General features: G+C 46.3%; 2 protein-coding genes across 2 annotated transcripts in view; both read right to left on the bottom strand.

Moving 5' to 3' along the window:
- Positions 1-8,986, bottom strand: part of LOC146194603 (uncharacterized) — a 43,147-nt gene extending 34,161 nt beyond the window's left edge. Inside the window, exons 1-5 of the mRNA XM_084597464.1 lie at positions 8,804-8,986; positions 6,097-6,300; positions 2,871-3,825; positions 2,188-2,400; positions 1,896-2,055 (exon numbers count right to left, since the gene is read on the bottom strand). Coding sequence (XP_084453590.1) covers positions 1,902-2,055; positions 2,188-2,400; positions 2,871-3,091 — 588 coding nt within the window. The 5' untranslated portion in view covers positions 3,092-3,825; positions 6,097-6,300; positions 8,804-8,986 and the 3' untranslated portion in view covers positions 1,896-1,901. The remainder of the gene's footprint in view (positions 1-1,895; positions 2,056-2,187; positions 2,401-2,870; positions 3,826-6,096; positions 6,301-8,803) is intronic.
- LOC146194602 (uncharacterized) overlaps positions 6,116-23,854 on the bottom strand; it is a 31,204-nt gene continuing 13,465 nt past the window's right edge. The window contains exon 7 of the mRNA XM_084596596.1: positions 6,116-6,300. Within this exon, the coding sequence (XP_084452722.1) occupies positions 6,116-6,300 (185 nt within the window). The remainder of the gene's footprint in view (positions 6,301-23,854) is intronic.

Here is a 23,854-nt window from a genome sequence, read left to right as displayed (position 1 = left end):
TCTGCCACTGGTATGCTGCCATCATTTTGATTATGACAGCACCTATAGTGTGTACACTGAGCTCATACATTGCCACTGCCTTGCTGCATTTCTCAGTTTCCTAATCTCATTGCAGTGGATCGCATTTTTTGTAGGCAATATCACTAATGGCCCAATGTGAAGGAAAACTGTTCTGCTAGACTTGAAGGCAAAACATCAAGGCAGCCGGATTAGAGCAGTTTTGGAGCAACATTGCATTCTGTAGCAGAATGGAGCAGTAAAAGAAAGTTGTAGCACAATGGAGCAAATGAAGCCGCACTTCCACCCCTGCAATTGATTCAAACCACCATGAGCTCCGCCTGGCTGGTATACATGATGAAGGCGCTACAAACATAGAGGAATGGAACGCAAGCCCTAAAACATGTGATGTCAGCCAGATGGCTGTGCCAAGAACAGTCGAGGTAGACACTATAGGTACTGAGACGCAGCCGCAGATGAACATACCTGAGAAAAAGAACAGCGTTATTGAGGCCAGATGCCGCATGCTTATAGGTGTATGCACAGTGGAGGCAGGAGGGTGCCAAGTCTGTACCATACCTTTACACTGCAGGAGTGTCAGTTATGAATGTGTAAGTTTCTTTCCATGCAGGATTTGTTTGTTTTTTTTATGATACTGTTGGCTGAGGACCCATGATGTTGCACTATAAGAAATGCTCATTTACCGTCTTTACCAGCAGAAAATCGATCGAGGACTTGAAGAACCACTGTGAGAGTGCATCGTCGTGTACTTTTCGATTCTGTAACCATGACGAAGCTTGTTTGAACTTTAAGTGCACGTTATTCTTTTTATGGTTCAATTATATCACGTCCAAATAAATGTTTGGTAACAAATCCTCATCTTTGCACTGCGTTATGGCCATAGGAACTTTGTAGGAAAACAAGAGTGGGGGGGAGATTGCAGTGAAACGTTGCTCCCCCTGATGCGGAACCCTGCGCATACCTATGCGCATGCTCCAAGTTAAGCAGCAACGTCAATGTAACCAGAATCAAGTAGATGGCCGTTGCTGCATTCATGAGAGGTCAGCAAAGGGAGCTGTGGTATGATCACTTATTCAGTACCCATTCATGGTGAAGTCACCGCAGTAAAAGTGGGCACAAGTTCTAGAGCATTCGAAGCAGATAGCACCGTTATGAGAAGTTCACAGAATTCACTGTGAAAATGAGTACCCTTTCACGTCACAAATATGAATAAAAATGACACGAAAGCAGCCCATGCAGAACCAGGAAATCGTAACACACAAGCATATGCAAACACACCTGTGATCAAGGTACATTGAAAAGCAATGGCAAGTAATAGCAAGGTGGCTCATGAGAAAAAGGAAGGCAGTTATGATTGTGTGCGCTGAAGGGATTAGCGAAATGAGCGGCAGCATTGTCAATGACTCGGAAAATAACTGGTCCAATAAGGTACACATATGTAGTGGAAGTAAATGTGTTCCAAAAAGATACAGCCAAAAGGAAATATTTATTTCCACGTTCATATTAACAAGGCGCAGAAATGATCTGTTTAGAGATAGCTTGCTTTTGTTTTTGTTCTATCTTCTTCTGTTCTTTTGTCCTTCCTCCAAACAAGGAGTGTTCATTCCACACAGAACCAAGGCCTTGGCCTAGTACCTCAAATGCCCCATCAACAGGAATTACAACAATAACAAGGTCATAACTTTAACAAGGAACTGATTTGGTTGCAGTTCAAGCTATGGCACAACAATGCATAAATTTGTTAAAATGCACCTGCAAATATCACCTCTGCCAACTCGAGGATGAGATAAAGAGCCATGTAAAATTTTCTGCCCTTACCTTTGGCAGTAGAGTATCTAAAGCACACTACAGGAAACCGTGAATTTGACTTTACTTGCCTCTTATTATTCTGCATACTGGAATTCCGTTGGTGCATCTGTTGGAAATGATGCCCTTATCTTGGCCACCACACAAGCTGGCAAGACGAGACGATTTCTTTTCCCCAGGCGACGCCAAAGCCAACGGACAAACTGGCGGTACGCTGTGTAGCGGTACCTTCTGGGAATCAACAACAAAAAATGAGCACCAAGTGAACTGCTATGGCACGTGACACGAACAACTTCCCCGTACTCTGGCGCAGCGTAACACCTTCGGGGCATGGCTAAGACAGCATCAAACACTGAACCTCACTTGTGGATATCGTCGTTCATGTCTGCCCCCTGTGCACGCAGCTTGAAGTACGCAACGCGGAGCACGGCAGTGTTCAGGCACAGAAGACTGAACTCCGGGTGCTCCGTGATGCAGCCTTCGGGATGAGCCGCGACGACACGGTCCATCTCGCGGCACCACAGACACTCGAACTCCTTGAAATTGTCAAAGACTTGACAATGACCGCAACTGCACCTAAAAACAACAGCCGAGCTATAGTTTATGGTGAAAACAACGCCAAAGGTTATTGACGCAGGCTTTCCCCGTAAAAAAAAAAAGACAAAACGTGTTGGGTAAGCTCATGAACAATAAGAATTTTCAACAGCATGCTAACCACTCGTACTATACTATTGTACATACTACATAAAGGAGATCCACCTAGCTGGTAAATGCGTACGGGGGTTTATTATCATGAGTCAAAACTGTAAATCACGTTTTAGACGTTACTTCCGCGCACATTTCGACCACACCAAAGAGGGGCCTTGACTTGACCATGGTTTGTATAAGGCAGAGGAAAACACTTTTCGCTAGCTAATGTTGCACTGCGTTCCATGTTGGCTGACACACAGCTCAGCAGCCCGCTTCGCCAGTACACTGATACGCTCGGCTGCGTAATCAATGCTACAAGGAATACTGTAGAAGAATTCCAAAATGTCTCTACGTACCAGTCCGTACTCATCAGCCGTGACGGAGCTTCGGCGATTACAGCTGCCGCACTGGTACCTTTGCTTGCAGTCAACGCTGGTGCCTCGTCCATCGCGTCTTGATATCCTGCTAGCCCAGCTGCCTCAACCCTTAAAAGCATCGCATGCTCTATAGGGCTGAGGTCGCTGAAGTGCAGGCCAGCGGTGGCCGCCAAAACTTCGTTATTGGGTTCGGGATCCATGGCTGGTGGCTGCTGTTAGCGAAACGCGAAACGAGGGCTACGGCCAGTGGTAGTTTTCATGCTTTCATTTCGGCGGTGCTAGACCGCACCGCTGCCTGTGCGCCAGCAATCGCGAAGTCTCCATCTACGTCATAGTGGGTGTCACTCTACGCTGACTACGTAGTCGGAGGAAGCAGTTTGAATTCGATCGGCGGGAACAAGAAAAAACCCCAACTTCTTATTGCATATCTCAGCTATTATTCGATTTTTTGCTGCCGGATATGCGGCGACAGTGTCACCAAATGCAGTTTATTAGAATTTCATAGTATCTTTGGGTGTCCTTAGTGTCCCTTTAAGGCATGAAAAATCCTGCTGAAACTAATGAATCTTGCCATTTCAGATGTGCAAAACAGAACTATGCAAACCTGAGATGGGCCAGGTTAGTTCTAAGGAAAACTTTCTTGTGAGAGACCTGGTAGCTAACCTGTTTCTTTATTTCTGTGCTGCAACTGCACACCCCCTCTGTTAAAACGTTGAAGGACACCATGCCTGAAGGAGGTATAATTTGTGCCTCACTTTTTACTGTGAACTTTTCAGCCATTGCTAATTTATGTGTGAATTCTATTTTATCGATTCCACTGGAAGCCTTACCACCTGTGTTTTCTTGTATCTGCTGCTAGTTTCAGAGGCAGACGTTAATACTGGTCCAAGTCAACAGACTCATGTTAGAACAGGTTATACACCTGTTCGAAAACCTGCAAAGGCAGCCAAATGTCGCATGAGCTATATCGCAGAGTGCAAAACAGTGGAAGGCAAAGCAACGCGAAATGACTTGCATGATAAACAACATCACCATGATAATGAACTTTAGCATCTACTGCACCAACCCCAAATATGTGTCTTATGACAGCCTCCAAAAGAGAATGAATGAAGGAAAATTGCAGCAGGGTTTTGGCACCAGTGGCAGAAACACGCACAAAACGAAGAAGACAACACATGCACTTCTTTGTGTTGTGCATGTTTCCAAGCGCTACAGTGTTCATCATAAACAACCAACTCGATCACCCAACTGCCACCTTTAAATTTCGGCTCCCTAAAATGCGGCCAGGAATTAAACCTTCGATCTTGGGGCTAGCAGCGCGACGGCACTACAGGGCCAGAGCATTAGATAGTGCTTAGAGTATCTCTAAAATTATTCGGACACGTTTGCAGCCGCCTACCCTAGCAAAAGAGGGTGACGAGCTCTAGCTTACTAGGAATTTTGTACACATTTTTATTATGCGCAGATCCAGGTTTTGAACGGTGCACCAATAAAATGCCTTGCTGCATGATTTGATAGAGCTTATAACTTAAACTACAGCAAAAAGAAAGGGTGACAGCTAAATAACAAAACGAAAAAATGGCAATCCAGCATTCGTCTCGATCGCTTCTTACCTCTGGCTTAGTTATTTCTCTTTTTTTTCCCCCGCATTTAAGCGTGCTAGGCTATAGAGTAATAGTCAGCGATCGCAATGTTTCATAACAAATATATCTATGCTTGGCAAATCAACGCTTTGAGGCTACGAAATGCACGGCTGATCATGAAGGTATTTCAAGTCCATGCAGTCACCGCAAATTTTTTCTTGGGCTTTGAGCACTCCTCTATCGTTTTCTCTACTTTCCCTGCGCCTTTCTGCTGGTAGCTTCTATAACTACCCCGACGCATTAGGAAAAACTTTTGGGATGGCATTTTTTGGCAAGGCTCCCCTTTCCTCGGGGAATTTCCACAGTTTTGCTTTCGATTGCATGAACATACGTTTTCAGAATGTCGTGATCTTGAAAGTGATGATCACACATTCCCGACTTCGCTGAAAGGTTCTTGTCTGCCCATGGAATAGCCTTATTCCATGCGTCGAGAAGCAATCCGCGCTTAGAGCGAAAATGAAACGCTGGTCTGAGCTGTGCTCTTGTCCGTTCGATAGCTACTCAAGCAGTCGGTCAAGCAGCATGCCTGCCTGCTCCACTGTGCGTATATTATTCCCCGAAAACCACAAAAGCGGCAACTCCAATTCTCGCCAGAACGTCGCGGTCACGATGACTACAGGACTCCGTTGACTGCGTTGCTCGTTGTTTCCTTGGCTTCCTGAAGTTAGAGCCTGCTGCGACTGCAGCGCCACTGCCTCGTGTGCGCGGTACTGTCCCGCGCATCCTACGGCAGTTTGAAAACTAACCTAGTCTACTAACATTGCCTATATACATGCAAAGTGCAGCAAACTTATTCATATTCCATCTACACACCACATAAAGCATTTATGGGCTTCATACGGGGACAGAAACTGCCTTTCTGCCATAAATACCGCCATAAATAAATAAAAGTCCAAATAACTTCCAAGGACATATCTGCCGGATTAGCGGCTACTCATTGAGCTGCTAAAAGCGAGCGCAAGCATCCCAAATGAAGGACGGCCTCAGTGTCATCTGTTAATGCAAAACAGCCTCAATGCGTCACCTTCCCTCGACCTGCTACGCCCTAACCCTGAACACTATAATTTCTACGTACTTTCTTCAAAGAAAGAGCTTTCATACAGCACCCTTGCGTTGTGCGAAAACCCAGGGAATCCATAAAACCCCCCCAGGAACTTGTTCCTGTCACGCACAGTGCCTTGCGTCACACTTTAAGGCCTTTTCTCAAGGTCGCAGCAGGAGTGAGAAGATAGCGTCAGATTGTTGATCTCCACATGGCAGCGTCAACATTGTGTGCTGTGCTTTAGGTGGCGACCAGGCATAGTTCTCAATAAGTAAGAACTTTTGTGCAAGAAGTTACTCTGAGGGCACTAGCATTCTTTTTCAGTGCTCCTCTACATTACATTAGAATTTTCAATGACCAGAAAAAACTCCCGGACTTTCAAGGCACCTGAAAACAGTTCTCCCACATAGAAGGATGTTCAAGGCTTTTCAAAGGCCCGCTTTCTGTGGCATATGGAACATAAGCCTGAAACAATAGCTATCTCGCCAACTTCAAGCAAAATGCAAAACATTCCACTCACTTGGTGCTGATCTGTTCTGTCAACCAGGGTCCCGAGATGCATCCACTCTACCCGTGTCAATGGCAGCTGGTGTGGAGTCGTCCCTTGGCGTTTCCTCATTGCCTCGTGCCAGATGTCCTGCAGTTGCTATGATGCCTGCCCCATGGCCGAATTCTCCAGGGTTCAAATGAACCAGGCCTTCTGGGCTGAAGGGCCTCCTGAGGGCTGGAAAAAATACCAAATTCTCTGGTTTCACTTGAAACACAGTCAAATCAGCTTCTTGATTTTACATGACTGATAAGGAGGTTATCAGCAGCATTATGAATGCTTCTACAAAGCACTCATCTTATCCCACTGCTAGTCTCGAACTCAGCCCACAGTTTGCTGGTCAGAAGACAAGCCCAAAACTCCTGAGCATCACATAGAGCAATGCAGCAGATTCGGTTGGTCAACATACACAACGGCCAGACTGAGATCTAAGCAGCAAAGGTCAGTTTCCAAACTCTTAATGCTCAGGAATACATAAGGGGTGGTTTCAGTTTAAAGTCTCTCTTGGTGCACTAACAGCGACAAAAAGAAAGTCAATGCATATACGCAGACAAAAATATTAAGGAAATTATACCACATTTTTTTATTTTATTTTTTTTTTTTTATTTAAGCATACTGTAAGCCTTGCTAGGCTCTTACAGGAGTGACATGACAAGCGTTGAATTTTATATTACGCAGAACTCCGTCAGTATAGAGTAAAAATTAATGTCTATGGCAGGACAAAGCTACAAACACTGGAGCTACAGGCTGAAGCCATAACCACCACTTTCGCCACACACAAAGCTCATGTTTTGTCTGACAGTTGACTCAGTCTCGTCACTGTGTGTGACCAGCCCAACCTTTACACTATGTCGCTTCCTTATCATTTGTGCTAGCAGTAATCGAGTTAACAAAGAGGATATGAAATGATTACAAAACTGCCTCTTGGCCCGTATTTCGAGTTTGCGGCATTAGCGAAGCGTTGCTATCTCACTTGACCTCAAGTCATCCGATTGGTCGAAAAACCGGGACTGTTGCCACTACAGAACCAGAAGGTTGGTTGGTTGGTTTGTAGGGTTTAACGTCCCAAAGCGACTCAGGCTATGAGAGACGCCGTAGTGGAGGACTCCGGAAATTTCGACCACCTGGGGTTCTTTAACGTGCACTGACATCGCACAGCACACGGGCACTCTGCTTTTCGCCTCCATCGAAAAGTGGCCGCCGAGGCCGGGATTCAATCCCGCGTCCTTGGGAACAGTAGTCGAGCGCCGTAACCACTGCGCCACCCCGGCGGGGTAGAACCAGAAGGGGTGGCAAGAACCAGAAGGGGTGGCAACATCACATTCCAGCGTTTCCATGACTCCAGGTACAGGAGATAGCGACACTTTCGATAACGACGCAAACTCGGAATACGGGCGCAGGTGTGATTATGGGAAAGGTCTTGGCAGCACATTTTAGTATGATTGATGCCAAGCAATTGCGGTATTGCGGGCAGCCGGATTTCAGGAAGACATCTTCCATGTAAAAATCATTATTCACTGGCTCCGTGTTCACTTCAACCTCTCCCCGCAAAGGGGTTAATGCAAGGGGAGAGCGGACAAAGAATTTAGATGCTCACAGCATCGTATAAGCATTTGCAGCCAGCCTAGAGATGCAAGAACCAGTTGTGACATGCTATGGAGATCTGATTTACAGGAACTCAAGCAGACTAACATACAATATGAAATTCTGACAAACACTGATGTGCGATACTTCGTGCCCAAGTGCTACTGATGACAAATAAAGTCTTTACAGCATTAAAACCTAGAAATCTGATACCTCCAATCCTTACAGTAAAACTACAGTTAGTAGCCGAAAACGAAGAAACAGTGTCTAAAATGTATGTACATTCCAGTTTGTGCTGCATATACATTAGCTTTGTGTTCCTTTCATGAACATATAAATGCATTGAAACCTACTTTGGAAACCTAAAACTGCACCTAAGCAAACCAAAGCCATGTAGTACAAAATGTGTGAGCATACTCGGTGGGTGCACAGTGCATACCTCAACAAGAACGCACCATCAGACATTGCTGACAAACTATTTTGCCAGCAATCCTGTGGTCTCCACTGACTTCCTCATGGCTGCACGAAGTAACAAGATGCTCAGAGATGCCACTCTACCAGCCTGCCCCCATGACGATGCTCGATTTATTACGCCGCGGAACTTTCTCTACTAGTGGCAACTCTCTTTCACGGCGTCCAACGCGAATACATAAACACTTGTCAAAGCCACCTTGGCTACAAAGAAGGCATCGCTATAAGCACGAAAAGTTCGCGCTTGCAGAAAACAAATGTTTCAGTGACAAGGCAGAACAAGCAAAGGTGTAAAACCGACTAGTGCCAAGTAAACATTAGAGTGAGAGCGCTTGCGACTGCATTGGTAGCAAACGGGGCCGAAGCATTTATCGCAGCTAGATGACAGTCATAGCAGTTGTATTTTAAGTAACCCGAGGATCGCTGTCGTCAAGGCAATAAATTTACTAACGGCTCTCACATCAAACAATGCAGCAATGACCGTCAACAAAATCAGCAGGACACCAGCAGGACACAAAGACACTGCTGTGCTCACGTGTGCCAGACTGCTGCCTGCATGTAAAAGTATCAAACTCAGTCGAGAGTGCAGCGCGACCAAGACCCGCCGCAAGCGGCGTTGACCTACCGTGCCAACCCCGGTCAGACGAGCAAGTTTAGTGTCCCTTTCAACGAGTGCACTCGCCTTTAGTGTCATTCGCATCGTGTCACACGATGAACTTTAATGACACTCAGCGCAAAGTGAGTTTGGGGAACTAGCTACACTTTGCAAGGTATGCACTTTGTCCGGGGCCCGATCCTCGATATTCGCCTTCCCCTGGCGGCGCCATATTGTCTTTCTGATTGGCTCTGAAAAGAGTCACGGGCTTCAAACTTGTGGCGCGAAACCATCAGTTGAGGCAAGCACTTTTAGCGGGTACGTCAAAATGACGTAGCCGTGAAAATTGATTTCAACCGGAGCTATCCTTGTTGCCTGGATGACAAATACGAATGATTTTGGAGTGGAAACAAAGTTACTGATGGTGGTTTGGAGAACACTTACGCTCGATTACTCAATGTGATGAAAATAATGGCATACTGGGAAGGACATGGTAGAAGAACAAATGGTAGCGTAACTCCCATAGAAGCCTGCGTGTCGACTCTGAGCGAGGCTTTAGTTTCCCAGTGCCCCCTGCGAACTGTGAGGCACAACAAACACGTGACGTTGCTTGTGACGTCACAGTAACGTACTTTTGGCGGGAAATTTGTCTTTTTACTTATGAACGAAAAACAAGGCCAACAACGACGGAGGCAGAATGATGCTCGGATAAGGCAGAAAAATGGACACCGTAACTGTTCAGCCAACTTTACTTGACATGGATTTCTACTGTCAAGTTTTACGTTAACTGAAATGTTACGGCATCTTTAACCACCTTATCATAGCATCGTTCTGCCTCCGTCGTCGTTAGCCTGGTCTTTCGTCGCGTGTCATGTAAACGCATTCTGGGGCTTATTTCTTCTGGCACGTTTGTGAACAAGGGCCTTCAAGTGAATTCGGCAAGCACATGGATTTAACCACATGGCTTGAGGCACTTCACTAAGGGCATAAATGAGTGAAGCTGCGCTGCACAGAAAGCCAGGCTTTATTAATTCACGATTACTTACATTGACGCTTCACGACAATGAAATCTTTAAGTGTAGGAGAACGACCACCGCTCATTCGTCACGGTCTTCATGAAATCCTCGTGATAACAAAATTTCCTGAGCGTAGGTCTCCAAACGAGACGCGGTGAGATTATAAAAGGGTGAAAGATCTTGCTAACAAACAAAGTACATATAAGCGTCAAAGAACAACAAATTTACGAACGGAATAACTAACGCTAGCGCTAGAACGCCAACCTGTAAGAGCTTAGGTAAGCAAATTCAAATTGGGATTGATAGTATTTAGAAGTTAATGCGTCTGAGAAGTGAAAATATCTAGATATAGCTTCGCTCCAATAAATCTCGCCCTGTTCATGATTCCCATATTTTACTCGCGATTCATTTGCCACTAAAAGGAGTCAATGTGAGGTTACAAATTTACAACTTAAGCATTTAACATGCTAAGCATCCCATTAACAATAGGAATATCACTGTAATAACAGCTAAAGCACGTTCAGCGAACGTTGGTGCGGTAATACGACGCAGTAAGCAAAACACGCAGCAAAGGGAGCGGAACGGAAGGCTTAGATCAATGCGGCACGCGTCTTGTGGGCAATGAAATTTCGCCTGCACCGTTCAATTAAAACATGCAGCGATACGCCGCTCATGCAGACGTGTATCCGTAAAACAAGCCACCACTTTTGCGACGTGCCTGGGAGGCCGAGCCGAGCCGCCGAGCTGTGACGCAGCATTGTCCCATCGTCCGGAAATGCGCACATGCAGCGGCAATCAGTTTCTCATCGAGCACAGACAGTCTTCGCCTTGCTGTAAAGCTCTACCACAACCAGAATGAAATACTGTTTGTTACAGATAACCCACTCTGTACGCAGCACGCAACGATGAACGTTGAACCGGGGCCGACGACGCACCCATAACGCGGATAAAAAACGCTTTGGTCTGAGCCATATCTGCATAGAGAAAGAGATTGGTAAAGAGCGGACACTCCCATAGGGCCCAGAGGCCCATTTGACTGTAGTGCACCAAGCGGCCGGCGGAAACTACTTTCGGTCTTGCTGAAAGGCGCGCGATTTGAATGCTAGCCATGCGCTGCGCCCTTCCCTGCCCTTTTGGTGCATTTTTGTTTTAAAAGGTCTGCTAGTGTTTCTATTTATTTTCAGCATGCATAACAGGAAAAATAGATTCCTAGAGCTCTAAACTGGTCATCAACGCAGCTGCGCCACAGCGTTTGCAAAACAGTATTGCAGAAAAGACGCCAAGTGCTTTGTGAAATGAATTTATTTTGCTGCATATAAAACACAAGAGGTGCAACAGGTGTAGACGGATGCATTGAAAATACTTGACACACATTAGGCGATGTGCACAATACAGAAAAATAAAAATACACAAGGTGAGAAACAGCACTTAGGTAGAGACAAAGTTAGCATAACTGATTTCCGAATTGTTGCAAATGATATGTAACAAAACAGGCATTATACATACATAAACTACACAGTCCCAGTCGCGGCTACCTTAGCAAGGGTAACTTGTATTGTCCAGGGCAGAGAGGAGTACTGACGCTTGAGTAAAGGCCACACCATTCACTCGTCGCATCTGCCGTGCTTCGGCTGCAGACCGTGGGTCCATGCAGTGCTGTTGGAAAAGGAATGAACATGATGCAGAAGATTGCAATGAAATGTAAGGCCACTGCACCGCGCACACATCTGTGCATGTGCAGTGGCCGGCGGGCTACTGTCCGGCGGGCTACCGCTGCAGCGAGTGCCGTTTCTCTATGGGCACTCGCTGCAGCGGTAGCCCGCCGGAGCAGACGACAAGAAGTTGTCGAAGGGAGCGGTTGTGAGCTCGTGCCTCGCCGCGCTTGTGCGGCACAGACCTCTCGTGGGCTGCTGCGCGGAGCGACAGCGGTTGGAAACGACGGCAAGGTGAGCCACGTTTTTTGCTTAACTACGCTGCATTTCAAGCAGTTTACGTTGACCATGCCGGCCGGTGCCAGTAAGTTTCGCAGCTTGTGAACAGGCGCGCCGGCTGTTCAGGCGCAGTTAGTATTACGCCGTAACTCTGGCGGTTCCCAACCACGGCGAGGTGTAATATGTTGTGTTCCCGGGAAGCAGCTTCATTTCGAACAGTTCAGCTCGTCACGCTTGACAAAGTGGCATATGAAGGCACAGGCACGCCGTTGCGCCAAAATGGCGTGTTCGCCGGCCGGTGCGGCCATGGTGACGAAGTTTGCCGAACGGCTAGTTTTGCTAAGAGTCGCGTTTAGCAGAGCAACGGTAAAGTGAGAAACGTTTCATTCTTGATTTTCTTGTTAAACTACGCAGTATTTCAGGCAGTTTAGCTCAGTACGGCGGTCTGCGCTCCGCAAAGTCGCACGTGAAAGGCAGCCAACAGGCATGACAAGGCGCTCACCAATATGGCTCGCCGGCCGCGATGACATGTGACATGGCGTGAGGTTTTGCGAACGGCTAGTTTTGCGTGGTGTCGCGTTTAACAGGGCAACCGCAAGGTGAAAAATGTTTCATTCTTGCAAAACTGCGAAGCATTTCGGGCAGTTTAGCTCAGCGCGGTGGTCTGCGCTTCACAAAGTCGCGTATGAAAGGCAAGCCAACATGGTGTGCTTGTCGGCCGCGGTTTTGCGAACGGCTAGTTTTGTGTGGTGTCGCGTTACATTTAACGGGACAACGTTAAAGTGAAAAATGTTTTATTATGAGGCAAGTTTCATTGCTTCAGCTGTTCAGTGCTCTTGAATAATATTGTTAGATTAGTGGCTGTTATTTCACGCTCTGTAGAAATTAATTTTCAGATAGGTTAGGTTAGCCTGCATTTCCTGACCTCTACGTTGCAAGAGTAGCTTTTGTATCAATTTTACGAATGACAGCTTTTCTGTTATGGACCGTAACTGCTGCTCACCAAGTTTTCAGTACCCACCCACATGCACAGATGTGTGCGCGGTGCAGTGGCCTTACATTTCATTGCAATCTTCTGCATCATGTTCATTCCTTTTCCAACAGCACTGCATGGACCCACGGTCTGCAGCCGAAGCACGGCAGATGCGACGAGTGAATGGTGTGGCCTTTACTCAAGCGTCAGTACTCCTCTCTGCCCTGGACAATACAAGTTACCCTTGCTAAGGTAGCCGCGACTGGGACTGTGTAGTTTATGTATGTATAATGCCTGTTTTGTTACATATCATTTGCAATAATTCGGAAATCAGTTATGCTAACTTTGTCTCTACCTAAGTGCTGTTTCTCACCTTGTGTATTTTTATTTTTCTGTATTGTGCACATCGCCTAATGTGTGTCAAGTATTTTCAATGCATCCGTCTACACCTGTTGCACCTCTTGTGTTTTATATGCAGCAAAATAAATTCATTTCACAAAGCACTTGGCGTCTTTTCTGCAATACTGTTTTGCAAACGCTGTGGCGCAGCTGCGTTGATGACCAGTTTAGAGCTCTAGGAATCTATTTTTCCTGTTATGCATGCTGAAAATAAATAGAAACACTAGCAGACCTTTTAAAACAAAAATGCACCAAAAGGGCAGGGAAGGGCGCAGCGCATGGCTAGCATTCAAATCGCGCGCCTTTCAGCAAGACCGAAAGTAGTTTCCGCCGGCCGCTTGGTGCACTACAGTCAAATGGGCCTCTGGGCCCTATGGGAGTGTCCGCTCTTTACCAATCTCTTTCTCTATGCAGATATGGCTCAGACCAAAGCGTTTTTTATCCGCGTTATGGGTGCGTCGTCGGCCCCGGTTCAACGTTCATCGTTGCGTGCTGCGTACAGAGTGGGTTATCTGTAACAAACAGTATTTCATTCTGGTTGTGGTAGAGCTTTACAGCAAGGCGAAGACTGTCTGTGCTCGATGAGAAACTGATTGCCGCTGCATGTGCGCATTTCCGGACGATGGGACAATGCTGCGTCACAGCTCGGCGGCTCGGCTCGGCCTCCCAGGCACGTCGCAAAAGTGGTGGCTTGTTTTACGGATACACGTCTGCATGAGCGGCGTATCGCTGCATGTTTTAATTGAACGGTGCAGGCGAAATTTCATTGCCCACAAGACGCGTGCCGCATTGATCTAAGCCTTCCGTTCCGCTCCCTTTGCTGCGTGTTTTGCTTACTGCGTCGTATTACCGCACCAACGTTCGCTGAACGTGCTTTAGCTGTTATTACAGTGATATTCCTATTGTTAATGGGATGCTTAGCATGTTAAATGCTTAAGTTGTAAATTTGTAACCTCACATTGACTCCTTTTAGTGGCAAATGAATCGCGAGTAAAATATGGGAATCATGAACAGGGCGAGATTTATTGGAGCGAAGCTATATCTAGATATTTTCACTTCTCAGACGCATTAAATTCTAAATACTATCAATCCCAATTTGAATTGCTTACCTAAGCTCTTACAGGTTGGCGTTCTAGCGCTAGCGTTAGTTATTCCGTTCGTAAATTTGTTGTTCTTTGACGCTTATATGTACTTTGTTTGTTAGCAAGATCTTTCACCCTTTTATAATCTCACCGCGTCTCGTTTGGAGACCTACGCTCAGGAAATTTTGTTATCACGAGGATTTCATGAAGACCGTGACGAATGAGCGGTGGTCGTTCTCCTACACTTAAAGATTTCATTGTCGTGAAGCGTCAATGTAAGTAATCGTGAATTAATAAAGCCTGGCTTTCTGTGCAGCGCAGCTTCACTCATTTATGCCCTTAGTGAAGTGCCTCAAGCCATGTGGTTAAATCCATGTGCTTGCCGAATTCACTTGAAGGCCCTTGTTCACAAACGTGCCAGAAGAAATAAGCCCCAGAATGCGTTTACATGACACGCGACGAAAGACCAGGCTAACGACGACGGAGGCAGAACGATGCTATGATAAGGTGGTTAAAGATGCCGTAACATTTCAGTTAACGTAAAACTTGACAGTAGAAATCCATGTCAAGTAAAGTTGGCTGAACAGTTACGGTGTCCATTTTTCTGCCTTATCCGAGCATCATTCTGCCTCCGTCGTTGTTGGCCTTGTTTTTCGTTCATAAGTAAAAAGACAAATTTCCCGCCAAAAGTACGTTACTGTGACGTCACAAGCAACGTCACGTGTTTGTTGTGCCTCACAGTTCGCAGGGGGCACTGGGAAACTAAAGCCTCGCTCAGAGTCGACACGCAGGCTTCTATGGGAGTTACGCTACCATTTGTTCTTCTACCATGTCCTTCCCAGTATGCCATTATTTTCATCACATTGAGTAATCGAGCGTAAGTGTTCTCCAAACCACCATCAGTAACTTTGTTTCCACTCCAAAATCATTCGTATTTGTCATCCAGGCAACAAGGATAGCTCCGGTTGAAATCAATTTTCACGGCTACGTCATTTTGACGTACCCGCTAAAAGTGCTTGCCTCAACTGATGGTTTCGCGCCACAAGTTTGAAGCCCGTGACTCTTTTCAGAGCCAATCAGAAATGCAATATGGCGCCGCCAGGGGAACATAGAGAAACATGTTTCTCTATGGAGTGCCGTCGCGCGCGCGTCCGCGCATGTGCACGTTGGTGCCGCCATCCTTCAATCGGCGGCAGCGCAAAAAGTCGCGCGTCATTTCCTGGGGCCAGTTTTCGCCGAGTGACCGCTCTTTACCAATCACTTTCTCTATGATATCTGAGCTTTGGGCAACTACGCAGCGGATAATAAGTGGCCGAGAGAGGCCGTTAGAAACAAGTTAAAATATTATTAAAAATGTGACACGTTTTTTCTTACGCAAGAAACAAAAACTGCATTCATTCCTGAGCACGAATATTATGTTTACTTTCTAGTTCTTTGGAGTTTTGGCAGATCTTATTTTCTGTGCGCTAGTAATTTGCCTTACAGTTCGCAGGAGCCCTCATCATCGAGTTGATGCCGCTGGCAGTAGGCAGCTGCACGCGTTTTCTTCCAAGTTGCGCGACCAGTTGTACATTGACCTTGGGAAGGAGCGGGTGCTCAAATTTGATTGGCTGGAGCAATGTCACGTGATACGCAAACATATTTAGATTACGTCAGATTGACGCGTCATGACGTAAATGATGTGCCGCCATTACCGAAAATGCTGACGTTTGGCCGCCATAATTTCGCCCACGGCCGCTCAATGGAGGCGCACTTGGTGCGGCCCGTCGCGTCGCGCCTCAATGGCTGGGGAAGCGCGTATTGGGAGAAGTTACAGTTTCCGGCGTCATTCTCCGCGGAGGCGCCACCACTCCAGGACAAAGCGCCGCCGGCAAGCCGGGCACGGACGAGCAGACGACGCGGAAGGAGCTGGCTGGGTTGGCGCGTGTTATCGTTTTGACTACCCAGCATAACTGCGTGGTTCTGATAGTTCCGCATGCGTTTCATCGGTGCGGGTGCCTGTGTCAACAGCGTCCTAAGCGTATGCAGCACCATGCCATGCAACTTCTGTGTGCCGCTGTGCACCATGAAAGCAAGAAAAGATTGGTTACCATGAGTTCCTGTTCGATTCACAACGTCGAGCAGCATGGCTGAAAAACATATCTCGGGAGGGCTAGGACAGAAAAGGAAGCCGGTGGGAGCCGAGTGACAAGTCACTGGTATGCTCACTGTACTTCACAGGTGACGAACCCCTTCACCGTTTTTTTTATATCAACGAAATTCTTCACAAAACTGCTTTTTTTTTTCGTGCTGATTTCGGTTGTTATGCTGCCATACGTAAAAGACGTTTATGTGGTAGACAAAAACGAAGTCAGTGCTGCCATCTGTCGAGCAAAATGCCATCTAAGCCACAAACGAGAGCTGCTCGTTCGAAACGCTGAAGGGAAGAACCTATTCAGCGAGGATGAGCTATAGTCATCCAAAAGGGTTTGGGGGCGGCTTTGCAAGGACGAGCTGCGCTCGTCCTTGCAAAGCCCTGCTTCCTTCTTCCTCCCTGCTTGCAAAGATCCTGCTTCCTTCAGCTGTCCCCTCCGTGTTCCCGAATTGCCCACATTACAAGTTAAGTTACTCACGCGAGCTCATGTTGAGCCAAACAACCTTGAAAAAATTAATGTGCGCAGGTCAATAGCTTTATTTTCCCCACTTGTTATAGCTACACTTTATTTCCTCCTGGACAACCCCCCGTGTCATCCTGAAGCATGTGTGTTTCAAGATAGCTGCGCCACGATCACTTTTATGACGATGATATCAAAATGGTATGCCTTGCCCAACATCGCACAAGTGAAGCCATGGAGACACCAAGAGGAGCCCCTCTATTTGTCAGATGACGAGCGACTCTCTTGGTCAGAGTTGGACTTTGCCATATCGAAGACATTCAGGTCCAAGGAGGCACGTCGAAGCAAAGGCTAACCAAACAAACGTACGAAGCAACAATCGTGACAACCAGATCCACAGTGGCGCTAATTAAGTACCTTCTTGATCACATCAAGTATCTTACAACAATGTATTCTGTGTGCCTTACTAGTGCATTGCATTTAACCGAATCTTATTTTCAGCTTCCGATACGCCCTAAAGCAGGCACTGAAAGTGGGTCTATAGTATCGCTTTTTAGCAGCCTAAGGCAATTCAAAAGCGGGAACGAAAAAGTTGACACAAGGGCTGCAGTTTTCACCTCGGAGAAAATACTGAAGGTACCACTAGCAAAATATATATATATATATATATATATATATATATATATATATATATATATATATATATCGACAGATTATTGTCACCCGTTAATAATTAGGGGGATATTATTAACGATGCGCCCTTAACGGTGCGCACACTCCCAGACACCCTTAGAGTGAGGGGGGGTAGCTGTTCCGGTCGCAAAGGAGATGCCCTCGACCTGCGTGGCAAGCTCAGCCGGAATTCAGCTACCTTGTAGTGACAGAAGGGGGTGGTCGTTTGGTGCCCAGCGATCGCCGGTTCAAACCAGAGTAAGGATCGGAGTCAGAAGTAACAAACAAAACACAATTTATGCACAGCAAGAGACGATACAAAGGAATACACAAGATCACTTGAAATACAACAGACGAGAGGTTCACAGAATACAAACGCTAAGCATGCAATTACACAGGTATCCAATAACGTAGAGGCTTTACAACAGATGAAACACGAGAGAGTACATAAACAAACACCAAATTGTTCACCGGGCACTGTTGCAGTCCGACGCCTCAAGAGTCACGATGTGGCCGCCATACGAGACGAGCGCCGCTCCCTTGAAAGTCCGTGGGCTTGCCAGCATCGGGTGATCCCCGGGAGTCCAGTCGAACACGTCGCAAAGCACTGACGAACTGACTGACTGACTGGCTGACTGACTCAACAAGCGGCGCGGTCGCTTTAAATAGGGCGCGCCGCGTCTGTTTGTTAACATGCGCCAAAGCTAGCGCGCACACACACATAGCTTCGCTGGTTATAGCTCCCTCTTCTCCTCCCGTCGAGCCGCGCGTCGTCATTGGCCAGGTCCCATAGAACTTTCTCGAAAGGCCTGGCACATTCCAGGCCGATGAACCACCGTCCTCCCCGGGCAATGGGAAAGAGGGTCACGGCAACGCGTACAAAGCTACGCGCTCTCCCGCGCGGGGAAGGGGGCTTTTCTCTCCATGCCTTCCACGCGACGCCGTGCGGGCCTCGCGCCGTACCGGCTTGATGAAAATGGGCGCCGATTTCGTGACAATTATACACATTTTGCCATGCTTTGTGCAGGTTGGCATCTTGCAAGCATCAGTCTGCAAATGCACCTGTCAACAATAGGCAGCTATAAAACTTGGCAATCGTGAATATGAAAGTACCTTGCCAACTGCCATATCACGTCTGCTGCGAGAGAGTTTTCGAGTCAGCTTGGATTCATTCATGTGTGGTGTGAACCTGCAGCTGACATAGAGTTAGCACCGATCGCATTCTTGGCTGGTTACCTTGCACGTCCATTTGAAGAGAAAGTATGAATAGTTTTACAGAATCTCACGAAACATTTTTATTTATTGTTTTCAGTGCCTGCCCGTGTTTTCATTATTTATATATTACCAAAGTTTAAATAACTTGTAGTGCTTACTTTAGAGTGTCAATAATTTTATTTTATTAGTCCCCATCCATTTATTAACTTTGTGCCGTGTGATTCCTGCAAAACCCTGGACTTATCAAAATTCTTGATGATGGACCCCTAAGGTATCTGAAAATCACCATGCACCTTTGTTAGCAAGGTGATGAAGTGCCCGCAGGTCATAAGAAGCAGCAAGCTATGCAACATGTTAGTTTCATGCCTTCTTCCCTATTTTGTGCAATTTCCGGAGTTTATTTGCGAGAGAGAAGACCGCAGTCACACTATAGGGACCTGACCAAACTAATGCGACCACTGCTGACCAACTGGACAGGCAACATCAATTAGACAGTGGAAAAAATCACGCTTGCACATAAACCTTTTTTGAGAAAAGTTATTCGGTTCTAAAATAAGCTTGCGTGTCTTATGTGCATCACGCGGCTTCATAATCAAACGAGAAAAACATTGCCTGAGCCTGCGGGCGTGTGGTTGAACTGGCTGTCTTGTGTTGTTTCTTTTGCAACAGTTTGTGTTAGCTAGTATGTTTTGGTGATGGTACTCACTTGAATATTATTTCCAGTGAAAGGAGAGGAACAGGCTGAACAATAATAATGTTGAACGCTACGTCCTGAATTGTAAGTTTCCAGAAAAGTGCACGCTGAATAAATGGCCCCAGACCATGTCCCGATTTCAAGATTGCAATATCTAATACGTTATTACAGTGGTTGAAACGCAACTAAATGGGTGCGCACTCAGCGAAGCACACGACTGCCTCGTTCTCGTTGTAAACGGAAGACCACAAATGACTTGGAAAAGCATATTGATGATGACTTGCCTCTATCACCTTATCAATACAAACTTGCACATAGCATCACATAATGTGTGAAACGCCGCTCATAATCCTAAATTGAGCAAGCGCCAACCACGCGGACGCCGAAACGAAAGCACAGCCCGCGCGCAGCTCTCCGCCCGGACTCGTCCCGGAGCGGTGGCGCCGCAGCGGTGGCGATGAGAACTAGGCGCAATACGGCTCTTCTGGGCGACGCGACGGGCTGCACCCAAGTGCGCCTCCATTGAGCGGCCGTGTTTCGCCGAGTTGAGAAGTGTGCCGTCTGCCGCCGGCGAGCTGGTTGTTTCAGCGATGACATGAGAGAGGGCGCTGTGTGCAGGAGGAGCGCAGTGAGCGCGGAGCAGACAGCTGGGTGAACCGTCACCGGTAGTTCAATCGCACTCTGAAGCTGCAATAAATTATGTCGCTCCTACGCGCTTGTCTCAATGTATTAAAACGGTTATGTTCATGAACAAAACAACTAGTTCCCTATAAAATAAGCGGCCGTCGTCAGGGAACGGCTATACAAATACAGGCAATGTAAGATACAGATTGCCGACGAACTGACAAGCAACGGTAAGATATATTTCCTGAACGTATTGGGTGCTTTATTTCTCGAACACTAGCGGGAGGTTCAATGACGAATGTCTAACGTATTTCTATGATCATGTAAATTTTTAATATCGGATGCACCGGTTTATGCGGGCTAGAATGAAGTCTTCCATCGACGCTCGCCCGTACTGAAAACGCAGTGAATGGTAGGCTAGGCTAGGCTGGCGTACTTTTTGCGCCACATGTAAATAGAGGTATGCGAAGATTGATTGAAGACAGAAATTATGCCAGCGCTTACTGATGACTTTATTTAAATGTGGGCGAATACATATGAACTGGCAGTCCTACTCAAAACGAAATGAATGAATGAGAGCACATAACAATGAACGAAACCACATAATGGACGACGTGAAAAAAAAAAATCGCGACTTAGTGCAAGAATATGGTACAAACGTGTAAAACTGTACAGAACTATATGAGAATATTAATGAACTGTACTAGGCCGTGAATAAATTAAGCTGCTAAATTTGAAAACACACAAGAGAAAGGCAGAATGATTAAAGTCCTCAAACACGATTACTTGCACCTCCTCAGCTTTAGGTGCTTTACCTGCTCTGCTTTAGAGGTCTGCTCTTGGTTTAGCGACTTGGCGTAAAAACGCAATCGCATGAGGACGTAGAACTTCACTATGTTAAAGGGCAACTCCGGGGGTTTTTTGACATTCGAATATTGTAGTGAAACTTTTACCACAGGTTCTTCTCTCCGTCCTGACGCATTCTACAAAATTTGGGTGCCGTACGATAATCCGTTCACGCGCAATACGGCTTTAAAACATGCCGTTTTCATGGCTTGAGTTGAGAGTATTTCTGCGGGCAACACTGAGTTTCTGACGTCACAAACAGTACACAGGCGTTAACGTCTACTTCCCGCGTGATTATGAAATTGTGAGGTTTATATTGAACTACCTCAGACACTTTATGCAGTGCGTCATGATTTCCATACTTTATTTTCACCATCCAACGCACGTACGAGTGTTTTTCTAATACTGAGTGTGACGTCACCATTTCGTCAAATGTGACGTCGTTTCTGGCCGGGAAATCAGTTTCGGGTTCGATTTGCTGTTTTTCTTTTTTTTTAAATACTTCTAATTGGAATTTTGGAAAACGGTTTTTTTGTGTTGGAGTCAGGACGTGCCGAGGAATCTAATTCAATTAAAAACACAAAATTATGAAAAACCCACCGGAGTTGCCCTTTAAGTGTCATTTCTTTGTCATGAGTAGGGCAACCAAACTTGAAAACCTCTGCGCTTTGCAAAAACAAAGCAAATTCACGCATGCTATTTGCGTTAATCTTTCTTGAACTAAAAAGAAAAAAAGCGTGAAAGACTCTTCCAGCGTGTGCACGAGCTTTGCAAGCTCCGAGGACGGATAAAGAAGACCTCCGTTGTCGAAGTTTGAGATAAATTGATTTTCTTCTTTTTGTGCCGCGCACGATTTGCTTGAATTGAGATAAGCGGAGCAATTACTGCATTTTGACTTCTTCATGAACTTTCTAGTTACATATCCTGCAATATAAGCTATGAGACGGCTAGAACTGGGCCTAGTGACGTATCTGTGGTCATCTGAAAGAAGGGAATTCAAAGTAGCTTCGACGTCCTCGAGCCTTCCCTGGTCAACCAAACGGTCAAGCTCATCAATAGGATTTGAAAGAAGCTGCGTAGGTTTCTCGCTTGTACGGCTAATTCCAAGTAAGGCATTTACAATTTCAGCATTACAATTTCTTGTTTTTGGGGGCTTCGCTAAGTTGTAAAATGCCAGGCCATGAACTGTCACTAAAAATTGAGCCGGCGTGGGATGATCGTTGCAGCCATTAAATTGCCTCACGATGCCGAAGAGGTTTTCTAGTTTGTCTTGGCTTAGCCTCGATGTGATAATGTATGTAAAACCGCATTTTGCAGATAAGTAGTCAACGAGGTCGACTGTGGACTGCAAAGTTACCCGAAGGCCTTCCGCGGTGCTGTTGCTTAGGTAACCATGCTTTGAGTGTATTTCGAGAAGGGAAGGGTTCGAATAGGGAAGGCAGCAGAAAGAGCGCTCAATGATCCAGAAGAAAGAACGAAAGGAAGGAAAAGAGCATTCAGTAAAAAAAAAAAAGGGGGGGGGGGGGGGCGAAAGTCATACGAGACGGACGGAACTGTTACTTTGCTCTCTGCAAACATGTGTTTTCCTGCTTGACCAATCATCGCTCTTCGCTCAACAACGCGCCATGGTACAACAGCCAGAGAAGCAACGCGACGCAACAAAATTCACGCAGGAAACGTGCCCGAATTATGCTAATGAGACTATGGCTACAGTGAACTAGAATTCTAGTTCACTGTACTATAGTGCCTAGAATATAGTATATTCTAGGCACTATAACTGTACTATGGGGGAGGGTATTTTTGCCGGTCGTGAACGCACAATCACGTGACACAAAAGTGACGTAGAGCTACTACGTCACTTCTGCGTGTCCTGTCGGCGTTTTTTTTTTTGTTTTTTTTTTGTTGTTGTTTTTTTATTCTACTGGGGCAGCGGGAAAAGCGCTTGGCCGTCGGAGCGCGGCTTCGAGCTGGCGGAGGAAGAGCATCTAGCCGTCCGCACGCTTTCTTCTGTATTTTTTTTCCTATTAGTAGGGAGAGGTTGAAAGGAGGGGCGGGTAAAGGCCCTCAATAAAGGGGCTTTAGGGGCGGGCAGGCTAGACAACGTAGACAGCGTGGTTTCAAACGAGTGACGGCTTGGAGCTGCCCTCGGTAAAGCAGTATGCACGCTTGCTTCCTTTTTTTCTTTTTCGCTAGCTGTGAGGTATGGGCTGGTTTGGCTTGAGAGGCAGCGGAGGGAGTGCTGAAGATTTGCTGTCGTTTACCTGGCTCAATCAGCCGCTTTTGCACTTAAAAGTTACGCCTCAATTATGTACATACAAAAACTATATATATATATATATATATATATATATATATATATATATATATATATATATATATATATATATATATATATATATATAATGTAGTGACGTATCATCCGTAAGCTAAGTAACATCTTGTATAATTTCACAGCTTAATTCCAAACATCAACGTTTACGCGCCGCAAGATGCTGTAAAGGTATTTGCTTTTTGCCACTAAAAAGCTGCGTGTGTGCAAATAACTGATGCGCAGGTACTCAATATATTTGAGGCCCCGCATAAGGTCACTACTCTTGCACGTTTTCATTGTAGTGAGGAAGCAAACTCACATCCCTGCAGCGCGCTGCGAAGAAGCAGACTCGCGACTCGGAAGTCCCTGCGTCGCTTCGAATACCAGCTCTAACCCCGCCAGACCACCGGAAGAAAGAGAACGAAAGCGGGGGAGGAAAATTCTGTTTACTGCTTGAAGCCATGGGGGAGGGGAGAAGACTGTGTTGGAGGAGGAGCCATGGCGTGGACAAAACTAAAGCCCCTCAACAAAACTGCCGCGAGCGCTTCCTCTTACAAGGAAAAAAAAAAAAGAAAGACTCCGCGAGATACGCGTACGTGACGTGTAGGCTACGTCACCCATGTGTCACGTGATTGCACATCGTCGACCTGCAAAAACATTCTCCCGTACTGGGGCGACAGGCAAGCTGATTTATGCAGCCGTTAGCCTACCGTAGTTTCTTAGC

The sequence above is a fragment of the Amblyomma maculatum genome, chromosome 3 (genome assembly GCF_055883805.1).
Source record: "Amblyomma maculatum isolate TAMU_Amacu chromosome 3, ASM5588380v1, whole genome shotgun sequence".
NCBI lineage: Eukaryota > Metazoa > Arthropoda > Arachnida > Ixodida > Ixodidae > Amblyomma > Amblyomma maculatum.
Note: the sequence above shows the minus strand (reverse complement) of the source record. Positions and strands in the feature narration are given on the sequence as shown.